The sequence below is a fragment of the Oculina patagonica genome, chromosome 9 (assembly GCF_052425735.1).
Source record: "Oculina patagonica isolate OP01 chromosome 9, crgOcupat, whole genome shotgun sequence".
Taxonomy (NCBI): domain Eukaryota; kingdom Metazoa; phylum Cnidaria; class Anthozoa; order Scleractinia; family Oculinidae; genus Oculina; species Oculina patagonica.
Genome location: NC_135766.1, coordinates 20,630,531 through 20,654,930, shown reverse-complemented (window position 1 = coordinate 20,654,930; position 24,400 = coordinate 20,630,531). Strand labels below are relative to the sequence as shown.

The 24,400-nt window shown below is 40.4% G+C and overlaps 1 protein-coding gene and 2 pseudogenes across 1 annotated transcript; 2 read left to right on the top strand and 1 right to left on the bottom strand.

Annotated features, from left to right (window-relative positions):
* Nucleotides 1–1,346, bottom strand: LOC144665598 (uncharacterized protein KIAA1958-like; annotated as a pseudogene).
* A 661-nt stretch (nt 1,347–2,007) lies between these two features.
* LOC144665019 (uncharacterized protein KIAA1958-like) lies at nt 2,008–3,598 on the top strand (annotated as a pseudogene).
* Nucleotides 3,599–9,255: 5,657 nt separating this feature from the next.
* Nucleotides 9,256–23,933, top strand: LOC144665018 (uncharacterized). The gene is made up of 4 exons (XM_078526203.1): nt 9,256–9,297; nt 12,115–12,334; nt 15,015–15,124; nt 23,700–23,933. Exons 1-4 carry the CDS (start codon nt 9,256–9,258, stop codon nt 23,931–23,933), a joined length of 606 nt encoding a protein of 201 aa, XP_078382329.1.
* The last annotated feature ends 467 nt before the right edge of the window (nt 23,934–24,400 follow it).

The window sequence follows — 24,400 nt, the reverse complement described above, 5'->3', positions numbered from 1 at the left end:
TCAATCGTCGTCATCTGACTCAATGATGTAGGCCCGCCTTTTTTTCTGTGGTTGTGGCTGAGACTTCTCGCTGTCTTCGGAGAAGAAATTAAACGTGCAGCCTGTGTAATTCTGCGATGACACGGGACTACCAGCGCTAGCACAAGTGAAGGCTGCCATGCGGCTCTGAAATTGCGAAGGAAAACTTGGTGGAAATGCTGAAAATCCAGCTGGCTGAAAACCAGGATTGAAGCCCATCTGATACATTTGGCCTTGTTGTTGGACGTGATGAATCGGAACCAGTGGTGCTCGTTGGACTGCAATCTGTTGATTTACTGAGGCTTCATTTTCATTTGCAGTCTTTTGCTTGGAGGCGTCGTTTGGTGGATTTCCGTTTGGCACTTTATATCCACTGATCAAGTGAGATAATTCTTTCCTTTGATTCTCGTCGATTCCATCGTAGTCGTCTAACGAAGATTCACGTGCGTGGCCTGTTATTTCACAAATGACATTGCGCGGTTTTCCAGCCATCTTCAATTTTGACACCAATGTTTTTCTCATGCTGTGGTTGGTCAACTTCTTATTTGTCTTCAGACAGGAGGCCATGGATTTCATGATATTGCCGATGGTGTTTTGTCCCATTCGAATTTTGGTGTACCAGACATCTGTTGATTTTGGACCACTGATGATGCTCAGATAGAGTGGCCCTGTGTCCTTCATTCCCTCGGGTCGCTTGGACAACCAAAGCTTGAAGAGCCGCACTGGATCGGTTTTTCCGCCATCGGTGCTGTACATGACTTGTGGTGTTGTTCTTCGTCTGATTGTCAGACCACCGCTTCCTGTTTTGGTGGGACCTTCGCGGAACTCTACGACTTCAGTGCCATCTTCTTGCTGTCTTATGATTAGGTCCTCCACGTAGGCATCATAGTGCTCCTGGCGACCTCGTAATCCCAGTTGCTCAGTCAAGGTTTTAAAGTTGGCATTGGTCAAGACCTTTCCATTGAAATCACCCAACTGACCTTTTTCCCACAGGGCTGACTTCTTCTGGTGTGAGTGGCTGGGCTTTATTGGGTCTCTTTCCCATTCCTTGCTGGCGAAGAGAAATGGCCTTCGCGTTGAGGATTTCTTGGGAGCTGCGAAACTCCCTCGATCGCACGATGCTCACTGGATAATTTTTCTCCTTCAAGTACCGCTCAATGGCACTCTGCATGATTTTGAGAGATTCTGGCTCGTAATCGTCTCCGTTCTTTTTTTTCGACCTCGGCGTAGAACTTACTTAGGACCTTGTCAAGTTCTTCCGGCGCCATTGTTTCAATAGTGACATTTTCAAGATGGCGGGGCTGGCACCAGCTTGTGAAAACATTCATCCATTGTTTTGTATATATAAAAATATATAAAAAACGGTGTTCACTGTATTCGATTCATACACTGTACATTTTAACCCAAATTTAATTGTAGAGAAGTCGAGTGAAAATGAAACAATACGTTGCTCCCGAGATTACTGTATTCATTACATCCATTTTGAAATCACTGGTGATCGTTGCAATCTGATTGGCTCTCAGGAGTGCGATTTATTCACGAATCGCACTATTTTCTGCTCTAAATCGCATCTTTTTCCCAGCCAATGATAAAGGAACACTAAAACAAAACATCCAATCAGATTTCAAGGCTGGTTTGAAGTAACCAATCAAATTGCAGGAAAATGAAAGACAAAGAAAGCCATTGTGTGGCGAATTTTGCAACTTTTGTTTGCAAAACTTTTATTAAGTTAAAAAATGGATGAATTCAATTACTTACAGTTCCTTAATGACGATAATCAGCTCCTTCAAGTTGAAGATGTGCAATTGGGGGACTTTCCAACTTTCAGTCTCCATTTTGACGAATTTTTTGGCGATTTTTCTGTCCCATCTACTCAATATCCGTGCGATCCCGAGTCCAGCAAAACAGAAACGAACGAAAACAAGACAACAACAAATCCAGAGCCAACACAAGAAGTAGATGTGTCCAGGTTTCCTGTAGTTTCAAATGATGCAATGCAAGAGCTCAAGTCTGTCGCTGCAAATAAAAACACGTCCCGCTCCACAAAACACAAGCTGGTGCCAGTCCCGCCATCTTGAAAATGTCACTATTGAAACAATGGCGCCGGAAGAACTTGACAAGGTCCTAAGTAAGTTCTACGCCGAGGTCGAAAAAAAAGAACGGAGACGATTACGAGCCAGAATCTCTCAAAATCATGCAGAGTGCCATTGAGCGGTACTTGAAGGAGAAAAATTATCCAGTGAGCATCGTGCGATCGAGGGAGTTTCACAGCTCCCAAGAAATCCTCAACGCGAAGGCCATTTCTCTTCGCCAGCAAGGAATTGGGAAAGAGACCCAATAAAGCCCAGCCACTCACACCAGAAGAAGAGTCAGCCCTGTGGGAAAAAGGTCAGTTGGGTGATTTCAATGGAAAGGTCTTGACCAATGCCAACTTTAAAAACTTGACTGAGCAACTGGGATTACGAAGTCGCCAGAAGCACTATGATGCCTACGTGGAGGACCTAATCATAAGACAGCAAGAAGATGGCACTGAAGTCGTAGAGTTCCGCGAAGGTCCCACCAAAACACGAAGCGGTGGTCTGACAATCAGACGAAGAACAACACCACAAGTCATGTACAGCACCGATGGCGGAAAAACCGATCCAGTGCGGCTCTTCAAGCTTTGGTTGTCCAAGCGACCCGAGGGAATGAAGGACACAGGGCCACTCTATCTGAGCATCATCAGTGGTCCAAAATCAACAGATGTCTGGTACACCAAAATTCGAATGGGACAAAACACCATCGGCAATATCATGAAATCCATGGCCTCCTGTCTGAAGACAAATAAGAAGTTGACCAACCACAGCATGAGAAAAACATTGGTGTCAAAATTGAAGATGGCTGGAAAACCGCGCAATGTCATTTGTGAAATAACTGGCCACGCACGTGAATCTTCGTTAGACGACTACGATGGAATCGACGAGAATCAAAGGAAAGAATTATCTCACTTGATCAGTGGATATAAAGTGCCAAACGGAAATCCACCAAACGACGCCTCCAAGCAAAAGACTGCAAATGGAAATGAAGCCTCAGTAAATCAACACATTGCAGTCCAACGAGCACCACTGGTTCCGATTCATCACGTCCAACAACAAGGCCAAATGTATCAGATGGGCTTCAATCCTGGTTTTCAGCCAGCTGGATTTTCAGCATTTCCACCAAGTTTTCCTTCGCAATTTCAGAGCCGCATGGCAGCCTTCACTTGTGCTAGCGCTGGTAGTCCCGTGTCATCGCAGAATTACACAGGCTGCACGTTTAATTTCTTCTCCGAAGACAGCGAGAAGTCTCAGCCACAACCACAGAAAAAAAGGCGGGCCTACATCATTGAGTCAGATGACGACGATTGAACTTTGAATTGCTTGAAATTTTAACTGATTGAATTTTGAATTGAATTGAATTGATTGAACTTTAGAACTGCTTGAATTGAATTTCTTTGAATGAAACGTGTTTTTCCTTTGTCACGCTCGACTAACTTTTTGACACATGACAAGTAATTTGAGATTGACATTTTGAAATGTAAAAGTGTTTCCGGTTCCGCTTTTTTATAAGCCGGCTACTGGATCAATAAAATGTATTTATTGGGTGATTTTATTGTGCGATTTCAAAATGGATGTAATAAAGTGGTAAATGAACTTCGTGTCGTGCAATTTTGGTCTGAAATCAACTTGTGATTTCAAATCGACTCGCGCTCCGCGCTCGTTCGATTTTGAAATCACGCGTATGATTTCAGACCAAATTGCACTCCACTCAGTTCAATTACCATTATAAATTTTATTGTCATTAACAGTAATGTAATGTGATAAGTAAAATTAATATAAACGTAACGCTTATATCGTGGACCAAAGAAAGACAGTATTGTGTTGCATCTTTTTTATGGTCTAAACGGTAACCGCTTCGGCTTAATAGAGGAGTCAATCTTAGTTGCTACATGTGTTTCATACACTACACTCTCCGATTGGAGCACTCGTTATTCAGGTCAGTTGGCTACTTTATTTTCTGGTGCTAAGTAACAAAATAATTAAACACAGATCTCCATGGAAACCAGTTAGTTTTGGTTTCCCTCGAATTTCTCGCGAGTTTCTCTTCAAGGGAAACATGAAGATTTTATCAGCTAGGGAAAACAAAACTTACTTCAAGTTTATTATCTGTTTAAAGGAGCTATGTCACGGGGACTTTGGTCAAAACTGTTCTGAAATTAGTGGTAGACATCTTAGCCCATAGAAACATGGGTATCTTTGAACATCTAAAGGAAGATACAACCTTAATTTGCGAATAGAAATCAACCTACGGCAATAAATATCGATCTTTGAAGACGCGCGGAAACGACTTGAAAAAAGTAAGCCTTAATTTTTCAAGTTGAAATCCTGTTTCCATCCGTGCCATTCGCAGCCAAAGGTGCTCGTTCACAGTTTCAGTGCTCTAATATAGCATTTTTTTTTAAAAAAAAAAATGAACTATTATTTTCTAGGTTTACTGCGACCCCAATATAAATTTTGGCTGTTCAAAAATCTGGTAAAATCCATGACATAGTCCCTTTAAGCCATCTTTATACCTTAATGTAACAGCAAAATTCTTCGGCAGAGTGCTACAAGAGGGTTGTCTTTGAGACTTGCTGTTGTTTAACTCTTTTTTTGTCTTGTTTGTTACAGAATTTCATATGCTTAAGACAAACGTAAATGGATCACTGATTGTTAGTTTCCAGTGGAGTTATAAACGACGTTATATGGTAGCAATAAGAAACAAAACTTTGGTTATAGAGGTAAGAGAAATGTTTTGTGAGGAGTAGGCTAACACTAGGTATCCTAAAAACCAGCTATCCGTCAGATCGAAAGAAGCTGAAAAGTGATTTTTTTGGGTTTAAATCGTTATCTATATAGTAAAGGAGCAGGGGTCAGGGCTTGATTGAAATAGATTTAATCCAATACAACTTACTTAATACGATCTTTGTCGCTGGGCGCCATTATGCTCGCTAAGCAAATACGTCGGAAGTTATTACTATTACTTTTATGTGAATCCGATATCAAAGAATTCCGCCCCCCCCCCCCCCCCAAAAAAAAAAAACATTAATTACAAGTTTAAGATACTAGCCACTATATTTAACTGATTAACCCTTTCACTGCTAAATTTCTCAAAAAACACGTTTTTTTTTTACCATTATACTGAATTTTTGGCGCTACGATCCTGAATCTCTCCTAACTTTGCTTAAAAAGCACTTTTCCACAATTCCATTTTTTTTTTTCTTGCTCCTTTTCTTTTCGTTTTCCTCGGCTTTGTTATTTCCACTCCTTTCTACTCTTTCCGTCCTTCCTTTAGACTAAAAAAGTTTTGATCAAAACATTGGTAAACCCTGAAAAGAGGACCTCGAACAATTACAGGTGTTTTGGACTGTTTAAGCACCCATTTTGCACCAAAAACTGATTGACTATTTCTCGATTAGCTCTGTCAGGATGCAACTGATACGCAAAATGAATAGTTTTGTGAAAAGGTCAAACCTAGCTCTATCAGATGCTTATCACCAAAATCTGCTGACGTTCAAATTGATGACGTCACAAGTGGTTCATTGACTGCGCCTCCAAATGTCGACAAAAGTCGACTTAAGCAGTGAAAGTGTTAAATCTTATAATAGTTATGGTTTTATCATCATTATTTTGTACATTTCTCTATATTTCTGCGCTAAGATCCTTTCCAAATATGCAAAGAAATGTATGGAAAAACTTAAAAAATGCATGACGCGAAGCCGCTTCCCATGTTTCAAATAGCTTCTCAAACTCATTAATTTCATCAAACAACAACCCCCTCGGTCAGGGAAAAAAAATCCTTTAATATATAAAAAAAAAAACAACCAATATCCAAAACTGATTTTTATCCTCCTTACATATGACATTCTCACCTCTATCAACTACACACATCTCAAAATCCCTATTCCATATTTTTTCTTCTCCTCTCTCCGAATCCTTTTTCGGGGCGAAACCTCCTCCTGCAAAACAAATTAAATCCTTCAATTCACAACCTTTTAATAAAACACGCGAAACTATTGATAAAAAAACAAACTCACAAATACAATATCCGACTTAACAAATCACAAAAAGAAGGAAAAAACGACACTCAAATTTGTATTGTATTCAAACTCTCATCTTCTACGATCACACTCAAAACAATACACTCGGCGAGCGGCCTCGTGCTCATCTGTTTTCTCGTGTGATCGTGATCTCCACTCGTTTTTGAAATAGTATTCCTATTCATGTACAAACCTTTTATGTTTAACATCGACAAATTCTCAAAGAGCGCATGTAATGAAGAAGATGTAGAGGGAATTGTTTGTAAACGAGGTTCAGGGGTGAATCTTGAGCAAGTGACGTAAAATGCACAAAACCTTTCTGCTAAAAACTGTATTTCCCTTTTATTTTCTTTTTAATAGCATATCAACAACCTAAACCATCATGATGAATTCGTATTCAAGTGCGCAACAACTTCCACAACCGACTGCACATTCACTACCTGAAGAGCGTCTTGTCTCCCACTTACGTCAGGACCGATAGCACTGGACAACCATTGGTTGGTTTCAATCCTGTTGACGTCACAACATGGTTTAATACTCTGAAAACCTGCGATCGTTGTCCTTTAAAAAGAAAACGACCAACTCTTGTAACGGAGAGAATTCCTGAACGACTCTCTCCAAGCTCCAACAAAAGAGCCGAGATTTTTTATCAGGGACCAGATCGATAGTTTGCCATTGCAATTCCTTCATAAACCACTGCTGGCTAATTGCATGAACATGACGTTTTTCTTTAAAAAGAAGCAACTGAAGGTCAGGTGCTTAACAAATCGGTTAGTAAGGGCTGTAGTTTTTAGCTGGTATTTATCGTTTGCATAAATGTAACAAAATCTGTTTTCTTTTGGAGGCGCGAACAGAGGCGGATTAGAATATTTGTAGAAAAGAACCAAAAAATTTTCAGCATTTTGCGCTTTATTTTTCTTATAACCAATAACCTGAAAAAAATAAAAAAACAAATATTTAGAAAATTGCAGCAGTTATTGACGTACCGCTTTGGAATACCAAGGCGGTAAAAAGAGGGGAGTGTGTTTGAGGTGGAAGGGCAGTGTATTTGGCCCTCTTTGCATGAAACTCCTTACTAGACAGCTTTTACAATTTTTACCCTGTTTGAAACTTTTTAAAATACGTTGTTATTACATGAAATTTTCGCGACACGTTAATTTCGCGAATTTCGCGATTCCAAAAAAATCGCGAAATTAAAGTGACGCGAACAATAAGTGTCGCGAACATAACATGACGCGAAAATTAAGTGACTCACATTTTGCCAATAATCAAGAAACAATAAGTTTAGTACCACTGAAGGAATGAATTTTCAATGTAAATGGATGTTGTCGTCAATTGACTCAAGAACAGTAACTCATGCACGTACAAGCATGACCTATTTGTTGACATTGTGAGAACTGCTCTGTTGTTGCTATTGCCGAGATTTAGTCCCTTTGCGTTTTTGTTAATTTTGACGTTATTGTTCCTTTGATGAAGTCGTTTTAATTAATTCCAGGGGTATGTTAAAAATATTGCCAAGGAAATGTAAATTGTATCTTACTCAAAAACGCGAAATTAAAGTGTTTCAAAATACAAAATTTTCGCAAAATCGCGAAATTTAAGTGTCGCGAAATTAACGTGTCGCGAAACTTTCATGTAATAAGGTAGTTAAAAAAATGGTTTTTGTGAATTTTGAGATAAACACTTCACTGATGCACTGTCGAAAATATTTCAAAACATTATGACGAGATTGGGAGGTTGGCTACATTGTAGATAGTCCCGTCAAGAGCGGATGTATTTTAGAAGATGTACATTAGGTAACACTGAAAAGAAATATTTAGAAATGTAGATAAGATAATAACGTATAACGAAAAAGTAAAAAAGAAAATCCTTAGTCAACATTAGGAAACTCGCCAAACAAATCCCAGTACCAGTATAGTCTTCTTGTCTAAGTCATTGTGAAACGCGATATTTCAAGGAACGAGCGTGAGATATCCATGTAACAAAAACATTTTATTAACGACACAATAAAGGCACTAAGATTGAATGTGTAGTTTTTGCTTTCTCAATTGTAACAATTCCCTATTCTGTATGAAAAATTAATAAGTTGAAATGAAATAGAGTAGAATCCGGTAACTCGAACTCAGATAACTCGAATTCCCCGCTAACTCGAACTAAATTTCGTTTCCCTTGATCAAAATTTACCCCAATAACTCGAATTCGTGTTCTTGCAACTCGCCAGGCATGTTCACTGAAATATCCCTTTAGCTCTTCTTGTCGTGTAATCGGATTTAAACACTATAAGTAACACTGCAGCAATTTGATTTTAATTAGACTAGTGAAACGAACAGATTACATATTTGACAGTCATTTCCCGATCTTATCCTAAGAATGTATGATCGTGTTAGAGCTTCTAACGAGATTAGTTTAATTTGCACTGTACTTGGTATACTGAAGTTCTGAAATACAGTAAACTGTATCAATTACAGTAAAAACCCGCGTGTCAGTAAGAACCTAGGGATTAAAGAACCTTCTGGCAGAAATTTGCTTTTTTAATACCCTAAAATATAAGAATCTGTTTAGCCAAAAAATTCCAACAGGTTCTCATTTGTGGGTTTAACTATTTAATTTATATATTTTTTTACCATTGTATCATTTTTTACCATTGTATCATTGATCAATTAATGTTGTTGGACTTTTGGCAACATGGGTACATTAATAAATATTTATTATGAAGAACAGACCAGATTTTATACTATTTTCTGACAATCAACAACAATGTCTACGTTATAGAAATTAAAAACCTAATTAAGAACCTACTTAGCCTAAACTGTCAATAAGTACCCCATAATACAACAAGTGAACCTGTTTTGCCAAACTCTGAATAAAGTAGGTTCTTACACGAGGGTTTTTACTTTATTAACATGGCAAAATGAATATTTAATCGACCCTGATAATTCGAACCCCCGATAGCTCGAACCCCCACTTACTCGAACTGCTTTTCGTTTCCCTTCAGAGTTCGAGTTAGCGGAATTCTACTGTACAGGAACATAATCAAATAATCTTTTTTGGTTTTTCAGCTTCCTGTCACGTGCCATTCTACCTTGTTCTTAAAACTGCTTAAACAAAAATTAAACCCATTTTTCATTACTCTATGCGCGATGAGGTTCTTGAAGATTAAAGATTTGGCAGTTACACCAAAGGTATGTTTTCTATCATTTACGGAGCTAGTTTTTAAATGAGCGTTTGTTTGGCGTAGGGTTTAGTATGATTTGATCTGCTGAATAACCACAAATCAGCTAAGAGTTAGGATATGCTTTTGGAGGCATGTCCATGAATTCCCGTTTATTCCGACAAAGAAAGAAAGCGTCAGATGTGGAAAGGCCTCCGTTAATATGAGACGACTGTAGTGCCGAAAAGCTGCGAGAGAACCTGTTTGTGTTATAACAATATATTTCTAATAAAAAGGAATAACAAAAAAGGATGTAGCCGGAGAGAAGTTCCCAAGAAGAATCGCGAGGCCTCAAAATGGGCTTCAGTGGGTGAAAAGAGCAAATCAGATTTTTTATCATCATTCATACAAATGATCCATTCAGGAAGGCCTTGTTGGTTTTCCTGTATACGTTACTGTACCTCATAATAAATGTACGGGTAGTGACTTAAAAAAGGAATAACACATCATTACCAAAATATATAGCGTTAGTTATGTAGCTGAGTAGTTCGGCTGCCCATGCATCAGTTCTGGTGAAATGTAACAGTTACTACAAGAGGGCATGACAACTAAGACCTTGATGTAGCTCAGAATCCGGCAATCATCTGTTAATTCATGGGCTTTCTGCACCAGTAATAGAAGTGATAAAGCAAAGATTATCTGCAGACTAATTTCATCCAACCATTTCTAACAACTTTAATTAAGACTTATGCAAATAGCTCTTTCGGTGGATGGAAGGCGTTAATCGATTATTTTCTTTGGATGGAATGTGATGAGTTTATCTTTAGTTATCAAGGCGGTTACCCAAGGTGCTAGAGGGATTTTGTACCCATGATATGTGCGGCAAAGCCGCTAAAGCGCAATTTAGATTTTGTTGCTTTCACCCCTCTTCGCGAATGATAAATAAAACCCCTGGTTCCAAAGGTACAAGCCGTTACGTTGGTTTCCCAAGGACAGAGAAATGTCTTCTTCTTTCTTGTTTTCCGGCAAACTTGCATTTCATAGCATAAACTTCCTTAGCCAGAATCTATCGATAGCGTTGATATCTGAATCAAATTGTTCTTTATTGTGGGGACATTTGGATAGAGGTTGCCCCACCAGACTACAGGGCCTGGCGAACAATGCAAAATTTGCGTTCCTCTTTAACTAACTTAATTTAAAAAAATATGTTACTTTGTGAAACAATAGACAAACTGCGTCAGAACATTTTCCAAACAACAGACACAGTGTTGTACACCTGAAGGGAAGTTTCAAATCTTTGCTCCAGGCTGCGAATTGCTTGAAGACAGTCTACCTTAAAAAGCGACCCGAAGGACACGATGGATTTCGTGAGCGTGATAAGAGCCCCTTGATGTGGAGTTTGACTTTCGGCCGGATTTAGTGCGGAGGCGGTGGTTCGTACCACGGCTTATTGTTTATTTCTCTCTTTAGGGTTATATATATAAAGTACGATTATATTGATGGCTTCTTTAAGGCCCATATTTCCGAAACTTGAATGGGGTTTTCTTCTTTGGAGGTCGGGTTGAAGGGTTTGACGTTTCGTCTAAAATGACATCGAGTGTAACAGAAGGAAAACGTTTAAAAGAATAAAAGCTCACTGGCTAAATTCAATAAACTGACTAAATCAAATCAACTTTATGTGGGTGTCGATGTAAGACGCGACGATGATTACGAGATTAATGACAACAAGAATATAGTCAATGAGAATTGTGATAGTTATTGAAGGATGACTTTCTGCACGAGCTGCAGATCTGACATGACCATTGCAAAACTTTTATTCCAGTTCACATTTCACTGTTGCTCAATCACACGTCTGCCAGTAATAGAGTTTGAAGTGTATCCGTGCGCAAAAGCTGGGCACTTAATACAACACTGGACAAAGTCCCTTAAAATACCGTTTTTCTGCCTTGATCCGCAATAAAGAGAATAATAAGAGCACGAAAAACTTCTGCCAAATCTTAGGTAGAAGCTTTAATATCGTATCTTTATTTTGTTGGACAGTGAGCGCACCCTCACGATATTAAAGCTTCTACCTAAGATCTGGCAGCGGTTTTTCGCGCTCTTATTATTCTCTTTATGCGACGTTGCATGAAAAAGAACGAGTCGTATTTTTTCGAGCGACACATTAAGACAGGAAGTTAACACAGAGCGCGGAAAATTACGCCTGATTTCAACTAATTGCGGATCAAGGCAGAAAAAACGGTATTTTAAGGGCCTTTGTCAAGTGGTTGTTTCAAGTGCCCGAGACACAAATGTGGCAGACGTAAGTACGGAAAAATAAAGCAGATTTTGAACTTTAAAAACTACGACGGCATGTGCGTTATGTACATTTTTAGGCCATTCTCTGCAAAACAACAACGTGCCAAATAACCAAATTTTGCGTATTTTGAAGAACGTGAACGACTACGGCTAAGCCTTGCTTTCCAGTCAGTGTCTGCTAAAAAGTAACGGACAAAACACAATCCGCTATCCGTCGACTATTCCTAGTATTTTGTAGCTGTTTATTGAATTGGTTTTGGATGCATTTTAGCAATTTTTTTTCTTGCATTTATTCGCGCGCTTGGTCGCGTAGTTGAATTCGTCATTTGAGCGAGCATTTTTAAGGAAGTCTTTTAACCCAGCGCGCGCGTCCCACACAAGTGACGCCACACTCCTCGCTTCTGATTGGTTCGTTCTGAACATGATCATGCAAGTTATCCTGGACTCTCTCTTCGCGCGCCTGGGTTCAACCCCAATAAAGGGGGCGCGGAAGAGAAACTTCAGAGACTGGACTAATCTCGACGTTAGACTAATTTCTTCCTTCTTACAGGTCCACCTTGTGCTCCTTTTGATTGCTGTTTGTTCTTGTTGTTGTGCTGGAAGGCCACAAACGACAAGATGCTTGTTACAATCTTATTTTCGAAAGATGCACGGCAGTGGTCAAGCGGGGAACGGAAACCTACTGCGGGTCCATTTGCAGTTGAATGCCCCTTTCGCTCCAACTCGATTGTCTTTCACTGGTTCCTGTAATGACTCTGCAAAATATACCGGTCAGTAATCTATGAAGCAAGATAATAAACGTAATGATATACATAAAGAAACTCAAGTGTTAACTTAGTTAAAACCACCTCAGGAAATAATTCACGGACGATTACAAAGTGGCAAAGCTGGGAAACCGTCAAACGAGGCTCTCACGCACGAAAAGAGGGAATTGGGGTGCCTAAAATTTAATATTCAACCTGGAGCTACAGTGGAACCTCGATTAAACGAACTTCCATATAACGAAGACCTCGGTTTAACGAACGATATTATTCAGCCCGGCCAAAATTACAGTAAAGTGTATGGAACAAAACCTCGATATATAACGAACACAATCAGAGAATCCGGAAAGCCCAATCGTAAAATGTAACCCGATATAACGAATTATAGTTAACACGCGACAAAAGATGAATGTAGAACAGACCAATAATCCTGTAAAAGGAGAACAACTTTAAAGACATGGCCATATCTATGTGGATATTAGACATTAAAGCACAAATATTATTTTTGACAGTCGTTCAGATCAAAGGATGCTGGCTAGTGCAACATAACAGCGTAAAAACAATGACTGACTATACCTCGATATAACGAACATTTTAGCTGTTTTTCCACAAATTCGTTATATCGAGGTTTTCGATAAAACGACCCCTCGATATAACGAACAAATTTCCCCAGTCCCTCGGCACTTCGAGAATCGAGGTTCCACTGTAATTTGTAAGAAAAACTAAAAAAAAAAAAAAGAAAGAGCGACACTTCCTTATTCTTACACAAGAGTTTAGCAACCAGCCATGCACTTCCCTATTTCCAACTGTTACGCCTTTTTTTAACGGAAAATGAATTGAATGAATCTTATGATATGGCTGAGGAGACAACCCTCTAAGAATATGTGTGTATTTTATTTTTGCTTTGATGAAAGGCCTAAAATCGAAAACATTTGCTGGCGGAACCTAAAACGGCTTGAAACGGAGATAATAATACAGTAGAACCCCAGAAACATCGAACTCGGACAGCTAGCTCGAACTCCCCCGCTAACTCCAAGTTAGTCCCATTTCTCTTGGATTTGTCCCCACTTTTCCATTTTTACTCAGTTAACTTGAACTCGGATAACTCGAATCCCCTGGTAATTAACTCACCAAAATCTCGTTTCCCTCGATCAAAATTTGGGTCTTATTTACGCAGATAACTGGAATTCCGGTTTTTGGAACTCGCCACGGAAGCCCATTGAAATATCCCATGCATTAGCTCTTCTTGTCGTGTAATGGGATTTAAACACTAAAACTAACAGTACAGGAACTAGATTTTAATTACTGAGTGCAAAGAACAGATCACACACCATCCTCCGAGACCCAGGGGCAGTTAGTGGGGGCGACGTGCAGCTTATTGGGACAACGGGATTTTCGGGCGAAAGTTTACAACATAGAGCGTAACAGCCCCTGGGCACTTTGTCTTACCGAACCAGTTCCAGAAGCGTTTGAACTCTTCCTCCTGATTGGCCACAAAAAAATTTTTGTGGCCAATCAGCGACGAGGACCGGCCAGGAGACTCTGATGTCTTTTTACACGAAGTTGTTTTCCTCATAGACTCGTCGTGGATGCTCTGCCCATCAATCGGATGCTATTACATGGAGAGTCTCAGAAAAAAAATAAGCCTTAGACGACTGCCAGTTCTAAACTGTTAGTTGCGCGCTTTTTAATAGTAATTCGAGTAAACAACAATTCTTATTTTTTTCTCGGTCGTTGACCGACTTCTGGAACTTGCCACGGTCTGGGTACTTCACTGCACGGGCCACGCGTTAGTGAATATATCTCTGTCGTCACCTATTGTTATTTTGTTGCCAGCTTGACAGTTAAAACAAAGGGTTTTTGTTTAATTTGTTGGATATTTAAATAACAAAAACAAAACTTACAAACAAGAGGTGCTCGCGTATAGCTTTAAAAACTTTTGGTTTCCTTGCGCTATGCTACATTTAACATATTCCCAGGCCTCGTTGTTTTGTTTTTGTTTTGCTTTTTTATCTGAGACCCACGTAGTATCATCCGATGGACGGGCTTAACAACGACGACGAGTCTATGAGGAAAACAACTTCGTGTAAGAAGACGTCAGAGTCGCTCTTCTAGTCAACCTCGCTGATTGGCTACAAAAATATTTTTGTGGCCAATCAAGAGGAAGGAGTTCAAACGCTTCTGGAACTGGTTCGGTAAGACAAAGTGCCCAGGGGCTGTTACGCTCTATGTTGTAAACTTTCGCCCGAAAATCCCGTTGTCCCGATAAGCTGCCCGTTGCCCCCACTAACTGCCCCTGGGTCTCCGAGGATGATCACACACTTGACAGTCAGTTTCCCGAAATCAGCAAGTCATATATACATTCCCAATACTGTATTATCATAAGAGTGCATAATCGTGTTACAGTTGCTGCCGAGAGAAGTTTAATTTGCACTGTACTGTATACTGAAGTGCTGAAAAATCAGTGGACTATCAATTATAAACATGGCAAATTGAATATTCAATCGACCCCGATTACTCAAACCGCTAACTCGAACTGTTTTTCGCTTCCTTTACCGGAGTTCTACTGTAATATTATAATTAGAGTATCATCTCAACGTAACAACCAAAATCTCAGTCTCGCAGATAGCTACAAAAGGGGGTTTGAAACTTGCTGTTGTTTAACTATTTCTGGTCTTGTTTGTTACAGAATTTCGAATGCTTAAGACACACCTAAATGGATCACTGATTGTAAGATTCCAGTGGAATTGTAAACGACGTTACATGGTAGCAATAAGAAACAATACTTTGGTAATAGAGGTAAGAGAATTGTTTGGTGCAGGGTTACACTATCGTTAACTCTAGTTATCCGTCAGATCGAGAGAAACCGCAATGTGATTTTATAATTTAGGAGCACGGATCTGGGCTCGATTGAAAAAGATTTAAGACGGAGTCCGCCAGGACTTCTGACTTCGAGTATTTATTGGACAAAATTGTGTACCAAAATTATTTACATCTTATTGTAAACTTTTGTGATACGGTTTCGAATACAGTAAAAACCCGCGAGTAAGAACCTATTGTTTTTAAAATTAGCCTAAACAGGTTCTTACATAAAGGGTTATTAACACAAATTTAGGCTAATTAGGTTCTTAATAGGTTCTTAACTGATTTCAATGTTGGTTTCAATGTTGTTATAGAGATTTTAGTGGTATTCAGCCTTTTTCTTATATAAAATCTGCATACCACATAGTGTTTATGTAAAAATGAAGCACTGATCATTCAGAACATAACATTATATACATGTACAGTAATGTCTTGTCCAAATTATTTTCCCAAAAGTAGACATTTTTAATCAATTTTAGAAATTAAGAACCTGTTTCCAAATTTTAGGCTAATTAGGTTCTTATAAAAATGGTATCTAATTTGCAAATTTTAGCCTAACAGGTTCTTAAATGTTAGGTTCTTACTCGCGGGTTTTTACTGTATCTTATCAAAAGAAATCATTTCTAACAACACCAATTTTCGAAACCAAACTTCGAAGTTCCACTGAATTCCACTGAATCGCTTTAAAGACGTGAGATTTTGCCAATAGCTTGTAAACTATGAAATTCATTTTTTCAGACTCTGATAAGAAATTGTTGGGAAACTGTCGCCAGTTTCACTTCAAAAACTCAAGAGGCTAAAGTCATATGGAAACTACGAATAGTGGTCCAAATTTGTTAAAAATCACCATAAAAGTGTACTGAAGCGAAGCCCTACTGGATTTATATTTTAAGGTCATCCTGCCTTCAGTTCTTTATGGTCTTGTCGTTTGGGGCGGTTGCGTTAATGCAGAGCAACTAAATTCTTTGGAAGTGCTCCATTGTAGGGTGGCCAGAGTGATTTACAACTTGCCCCATGATATGCCATCCGCTGAAGTCTACCAGTATACGAAATGGAGCAGACTAAACTACTTATACAATCTCCGGATAATTAAACTATTTTACAGGGTGGATAACGGTGAAAAAGTAAAATATGTCATGAAGCGAAGCCGCTTCCCATTCATGTACAAACCTTTCATGTTTAACATCGACAAATTCTCAAAGAGCGCATGTAATGAAGAAGATGTAAAAACTTATGCATATGTACATACCGTAAAATTCCGGTTATAAGCCCTCCCGCTTATACCCCCGGTTATAGGCCCATGTATCTGGAAACAAAAAAATAAATCCGATTATAAGCCCTCTCGGATATAAGCCCCCCTTTGTCGGATGACAGAACTGAACAGGGCTAAATGTTACTTTATTATGCGTTTTTTTTACTCAAAAACGTATTTCGATTAACACTACCTTGGCTCATTTCAAAACGTTCTTTTTATTCCGCTTATTAGCCCTCCCGGATATAAGCCCCTCCATTTATAAGCCCACCCAAAACCCCTTACGAAGTTGTATAAGCCCAGGGCTTATAGCCGGAATTTTACGGTATTTTGTATTTATTTTGGCTTTTATTTATAGTTGATGTGATGTCTTTGTAGAGAACTGGAACTAGTTATATATAGAACGATAGGGGACTGGCACTAGGCGAAGAAGGTTGTTAATCTAAGATGGCGTGAAACGCTTCGATTGCGTATTAAAGTTAGATGTTCCTGTTTGTCGCTTGTTGGGCGTGTGGACTAACAAAATTGGCGACCCCGCCAGGACCTAAAACTCAAGGACAATGAAGGACTGTAGGAACCACTTGTGGCGAACGATTTTGGTATGTTTTTGAGCTTATCTGTGTTTTTCTTCGCGACCACGTGCTTTGTAAGTTGCCCGCCATATTTGTCAACCCGTGTGGAGAAGAACGAAGGACACACTATGGCCGAAGACCTTCAACTTGAAATACAGTCTAACATTTATGCCGCGGATTGGAGTTCACTCGAGCGAATTGCGGAGTTCTTTAAAGTCGAAATTGAAGGGAAGAGCAAACTATTCGTGGCGAAATTTATCGTTCAGCAACTCGAGGAAGGAATTGGCAAGTTGAAAGAAGCCGAAGTTGTGCCATACCTTGAAGATGTGAAAAAGTTGTTGACAGAAAAACCTTCTGGCATCAAGGACGAAGGTAAGAGTGGCAAGTTTGTTCCAAGTGTTTCCAAACCTCCCAGTGTAGCAAAGGAAGACTCAGTTCAAAAACTGTTGGCGACCAGCGCTTTACGTAGACAGTTTAAGATCAGTGGTCAAATTGGGGAGCCGGAACAAAAAGATAAGATTAGCTTCTCTTCACTTGCACGTCAGATTCAGACAGGGTTGGCCCAGGGTTATGCCGAAGATGAAATTGTTGATGGTGTGATTCGTTCAATCACACCTGGGATGGTGCTTAGGAGTTATCTGGAAACTTACAAAGACTTAACATTGGAACGTTTAAAGAAGATTCTTCGTAGCCACTATGGTGCGAAAAACACATCAGAACTCTATCAAACACTAGCATCATTATGTCAGAGCTCAAAAGAATCACCTCAAGTGTTTTTGATGAATGCCCTAGATCTGAGGCAGCAGATTCTGTTTGCATGTAGTGAAGGAGATGATGACACATCCCTACAGTATGATTCTGGGCACATACAGTGTCTGTTTCTTCGAACAGTAGAAACTGGTTTACAGGATGAAAGTATTCGTGCTAAGATTCGCCCATTCCTAAAGGACCCCAATGTGTCAGATGAAGTGTTAATGCAACAGATGAGTATGGCAACCTCAGCAGAAAAGGAGAGGGACAAGAAGCTAAGGAACAATAGCAAGACCAAACCACCAGCATTATCAGTGTCTACAGTATCTGATGACTCATCTAAAGGAAAGGAAGAAAACAAGAAAAGCACCCCTCAGAATGATCTTCTAGCAGCTATCAGTGCAATCAAGTCAGAAGTTGAGGCATTGAAAAGTGAGGTCAGAAAGAAGAGCACCGACCAAAGTGTACCCCCTGGGAAGTGGCCGGAGAGAAGAAGACCACCTTTGTGTTCAAGCTGCCTTGAAAACAAGAAGGAGTATTGCAATCACTGTTTTAAGTGTGGGAGCCACTCTCATTTTGCAAGAGGATGCAGGGAGCAGTTAAACAGGAATCGACTGCTTCCGCGAGACGGGAAACAGTCGTAAATCCACCAAAGTCTCACCAATGTAACAACTGCTGTAAAACCGGAGTCAAGCAAGGACAGCTTAAAAGATGTAGTCAGTGTCGAAGTGTATGGTATTGTTCCACAGAATGTCAGAAAGGACACTGGTCTGATCACAAGGTGTTGTGCCAAGCAATAAGTCACCTCTCTGAGGCAAGTACACGTAAGTCTAAAGATTTTGTAGACCCAGCCTGTGTTAGCCATTTAACTCCAAGTGAACATGCTAAAGTTATTGGCCTTGTTGGTAAGAAGTGTATGGTAAAGTGCTTGCTCAATGACTGTGAATGTGACTTGTTATGGGACACTGGTGCCCAGGTATCCATAATATCAGTCGAATTACTTCAGCAACACCTAGGACAAGTAGCTATTAGACAGTTGTCAGAGCTCCTGGATACAAATCTAAATTTAACAGCAGTAAATGGGACCAAGGTACCTTACATTGGGTGGGTGGAAGTCAGAGTGAAGTTAACCTCTCTCAGCAGTGATAGTAGTCAAGAAGAACTGTTAGTGCCTTTCCTTGTAACATCAGAAAAGTTAGACTGTCCTATTCTGGGATATAATGTCATTGAAGAGCTGGTAAGCCAGGACCAGAATCCAAAGCCAATTATTTACAACAGTTTCCCTGGAAAAGATAAGACAAAATTAGATGCCTTGGTACACTTTATTCAGAGTTCAAGTTCAGATGCCATTTGTAAAGTGAGAACTGGAAGAAAAGATGTGGTCATACCTAAGGATAGCACAGTCGCTGTCAGTTGTCGTGCAAATACAGGACCTGTGTACAAGCAAACACCAGTGTTGTTCGAGCCAGACAGACTAGCACAGTTGTTGCCAGAGGGCTTAGAAGTTAATGAGACTTTGTTAAACATCAAACCAGGAAAAACTTCCCGTGTACAAGTTGCTGTATACAATGGGACAGATCATGACATCACACTAAAGAGCCGCACCTCATTAGGAGTTCTTCAGGCAGTGAAATCAGTGACTGCGGCAGACGTGAGGCTGAGTGAATGCAGTATCCAGACCGACCAACAACATCAAAGGGAGCACGAGCCTCAAGGGCCAACAAGACCAACTCCTTCTGGGCAGCAAGATGGAGAAAGCAAAAACCATCTCCCAGCAGTTGACCTTAGTGGCTTAAACCATGATCAGCGGATTGTAGCTGAGACAATGCTGAGGGAAGAGCATGAGTCATTCTCATCTAGTGAAGAAGATATTGGTTGCATCCCTGATCTGGAAATGGAGATTAACCTGAAGGATAGCCAGCCAGTGCAAAAGAAGTACACGTCGATCCCTCGACCATTGTACCCAGAGGTGAAACAGTACATCGAAGACCTTCTGAACCAGAATTTTATCACTGAATCTAAGTCTCCATATTCCTCTCCAGTTGTCTGTGTCCGAAAGAAAGATGGGTCTCTGAGACTATGCATCGACTACAGAGAACTTAACCGCAGGACTATTGCTGACAGACATCCCATCCCTAGAGTCCAAGAAACCCTGGATAGTCTTGGTGGTAATAGTTGGTTCAGTGTTCTCGATCAGGGTAAAGCATATCATCAGGGGTTTGTAAGCAAGGAGAGCAGAGCAGCCACAGCATTCATTACACCATGGGGACTGTATGAGTGGAAAAGAATCCCATTTGGATTGATGAATGCGCCTGCAAATTTCCAGCGGTGTATGGAACGGTGTTTGGGTGAACTGAGGGACAAAGTGGCTATTCCATACCTTGATGACATCATAGTATTTAGCAGGACCTTTGAGGATCATGTTGAGCATCTGAGGACAGTGTTAAGAAAGTTACGTGAACATGGAGTGAAGTTGAAGCCGCGTAAATGTAGTTTGTTTAAAGGTGAGGTCCAGTTTCTAGGAAGAGTTGTGTCAGGTGATGGTTACCGGATGGACCCAGGGTGTGTTAAGGCTATTGAGAAGTTAAAGGAAGTGTCACCTAGAACTGTTGGTGAAGTCAGACAGCTTGCTGGAATATTAAGTTACTACCGCAGGTACATTAAGAACTTTGCCAAAATTGCGAAACCAATTTATGATCTCCTAACTAGCACTGGGAAGGATGGTCAACCACCCTCAAAGACACCGATCTGTTGGGGTAGGGAACAGCAACTCGCCCTTCAAGAGTTAGTGAGACACCTCAGTCATCCACCTGTTATGGCTTACCCAGATTTCTCAAAACCATTCACTCTACACACTGATGCAAGTAAAGATGGTCTTGGGGCAGTGCTGTACCAAAACCAGGATGGGGTCATGAGAGTAATTGCTTATGCTTCACGAGCACTGTCACCAGCCGAAAAGAAGTACCACCTTCATGCAGGCAAGCTTGAGTTTCTGGCTCTAAAATGGGCAGTGACTGACCATTTCCGTGATTACCTTTATTACTCTCCAAAGTTTACTGTTTTCACGGATAACAACCCGTTGACATACATTCTAACTTCAGCGAAGCTCAATGCCACAGGTTTGCGGTGGGTTAATGAATTAGCCGATTTCCACTTTGAAATCAAGTATCGACCAGGAAAAGCCAATGCGGATGCTGACACCCTGTCCCGAATGCCAATCAGCTTTGAGGAGTATATGGAAAGTTGTTCAGAAGTAGCTAGTCAAGATGTTCTGGATGCTGTCACTTCCTCAATCCATGTAACTAACACTGTTCAGACCGCTTGGTTGTCATCACTAACAGCAGTGCCTGATATCTTAAAGGAAGAATGTGTTAACGTTCCAACTATGCCACATAGTGAACTTATCGCAGCTCAACAAGAGGATCCGACAATTGGTCGTGTCTTACATTTAATGCAAGTCGGAAGCCGTCCAACCTACCAGGAGAAACAGAAAGAGTCAGCTAGTGTACGACAGCTCTTACATGAATGGAACAAACTGTTTATTTCTGAAGATGGAATTCTTTGCCACAAATCTGGATCTAGAGATCGAATGGTCTTACCCAAGAAATACCACAAAAAGGTGTATGAAGAACTACACGAAAACATGGGGCACCTGGGTGCAGACAGAGTAGTGGAACTAGCTAGAGAACGTTTCTATTGGCCGTTCATGAGGGCAGACATTACCCATTATGTCACGAAAGTGTGCCATTGCCTTAAGCAACGAAAACCTGCGACTCACGTTAATGCACCACTTCAACCTATTGTTTCTACAGCACCTTTCCAACTTGTTTCCATGGACTTTGTTCATCTCGAACCAAGCTCGGGCGGATACCAGTATATATTGGTGATCATGGATCACTACACCAGATTTGCTCAAGCGTATGCTACACGTGACAAGTCTGCAAAGACTGCTGCTGATAAATTGTATAATGACTTCATCATGAGATTTGGATTCCCAGAAACCATCCATCATGACCAGGGTGGAGAATTCGAAAACAAGCTCTTCTACAACCTTGAGAAACTGAGTGGGATTAAACATTCACGGACAACACCCTATCACCCGCAGGGAAATGGGCAGGTCGAAAGGTTCAACCGGACGCTTTTATCCATGCTGAGAGCCTTACCGGAGAAACAGAAATCCCGCTGGCGTGACCATCTCAATAAAGTAGTTCATGCATACAACTGTACGCGTCATGACTCTACTGGATTTTCACCTTTCTATCTATTGTTTGGTAGAAACCCGAGACTACCTATTGACTTAATGTTTGGCTTGAAACCTCCAGAGGGATTTTCTACATATCCTGAATATGTCAGAAATTGGCGAAGAGCAATGAAGGAAGCTTACGATTTAGCCTCTGCCCATGCAAAGAAAAGTGCAGACATGGGGAAACAACAGTATGACAAGAAAGTCAGACACACTGCGCTGTGTGAAGGAGATCGTGTTCTTGTACGAAACATGAGTGAGCGTGGTGGCCCGGGAAAACTTCGACCTTACTGGGAGCAAGAAATCTATGTTGTAACTCAGAAGAGGAAGGATATGCCAGTTTATGAAGTAAAGCCAGAGAGTGGAAATGGAAGGTCAAAAGTTCTCCATCGCAACATGCTATTACCGTGTTCTTACTTGCCGGTTGAGACCCCACTTAAGTCATCAAAGAGTCGCCGTACAGTATCTAGGAGGTCCAACAGACAGCAGGCTTCACAAGAAGAGACAACCGGAACTACTGATGAGGACATTAGCCTCACACCTGATAAGCTTCAACAACTTTACGAGTCTACGAGACCAGAGTCATATGTAGTTGAAGAGGACATTGACCCTTGTATAGTTGATTGCCCAGACTCAGAGGGAGAAGAAGAAGAAGACCCGGAGCAACCAGTTGGTACAGTAGATGATGAAGCTGCAGATAGCTTACCTATAAGACAGTCACATCGTATGAGCAGACCACCTCTTAGGATGACCTATGATGTAATGGGACAACCGTCCTTCCAAACAAGTTCTACAGCAGGAATTCAAGGCGTCACAGTATCGTACCCACAGCAGTTGTGGCAACCTGTCACAGTATCATGGATGCTACAACCTGTTCTGCAGCCCTATAGCTATTTTGCACCTTTTCCAGTATCATCACAGCCGATGTATCCTGTGCCTATGTGGTGTTACTAGAAGGCCCTTAGACATTAACTTGAGAAGAACGGAACTGATTTGCATTGAAGCTACGTTCATCCTAGATAAGACTGTTAAATGTTTCCTTTTGGTATTGTATAATTTCGTACAACGTTTTGCTTGTGTATAGAGGTTCAAACTCGTTTCATTAAGAGAATTATTTTTCTTTATCTCGGAATATTCTTTGTACAAGGAAGTCAAGTCGTGTTATAGAAAAAGGCATAAGTATTGCAAAGATAGAACAGTGACATCTTGAGTGCAACATAAGCTGGCCTGATCAACCAGAGTACTTTTGTTAACCCCAGGATGAGATACAAGTGTACAAAAAACTGTTATATGAGATAACCAAGAAGAGACTATTGTCTATTCGTTCATGTTGAGGACAACATCTTTTTTCAGAGAGGGAGAAATGTAGAGAACTGGAACTAGTTATATATAGAACGATAGGGGACTGGCACTAGGCGAAGAAGGTTGTTAATCTAAGATGGCGTGAAACGCTTCGATTGCGTATTAAAGTTAGATGTTCCTGTTTGTCGCTTGTTGGGCGTGTGGACTAACATCTTACAAGATTTTATCACCTTAAAAAATGTAGATGTAGGATGTAGATGTAAAGGGAATTGTTTGTAAACGATGTTCAGGGGGTGAATCTTGAGCAAGCGACGTAAAATGCACAAAACCTAGTATTCTAATCTTTTAGCTTAAGAACTGTATTTACTTTCTATTTTACTTTTAATTTAATAGCACATCAAAAACCTAAACCATCACGACGAATTCGTATTCAAGTGCACCACAACTGACTGCACATTCACTACTCTGAAGAGCGTTCTGTCCCCCACTTACGTCAGGACCGACAGCACTGGACAACCATTGGTTGGTTTCAATCCTGCTGACGTCACAACTTGGTTAAATATCCTGAGAACCAGCGATCGTTGTCCTTTGAAACGAAAAGGAAAACACCCGACTACTTGTAATTGAGAGAATTCCTAAACGATTCTCTCCAAGTTCCAACGTAGAAACCGAGAATTTTTATTAGGGACTAGTAGATCGATAGTTTGCAGCTGCATCTTTTTTTTATAAACCACTGCTAGATGATTGCATTAGGAGTTTTTCTGTTAAACATAACAAGGTCGGGTGTTCAACAAATCGGCTAGTAAAAGTTGTAGTTTATATATAGTATTGATCGTTTGCATAAATGTAACAAAATCTGTTTGCTTTTGGAGGCGCGAACAGAGTCAGATTAGAATATTCGTAGAAACAAGCCAAAAAATGCTCAACATTTTGCGCTTTATTTTCTTTATAACCAAGTACCAGAATTTTTTTTTAGAAAATTACAGCCGTTATTGACTACCGCTTTGGAATACCAAGGCGGTAATAAGAGGGGTAGTGTGTGGGGTAGAAGGGCAGTGAATGCATTTGGTCCTTTTTGGAACTCTTTAGATAGC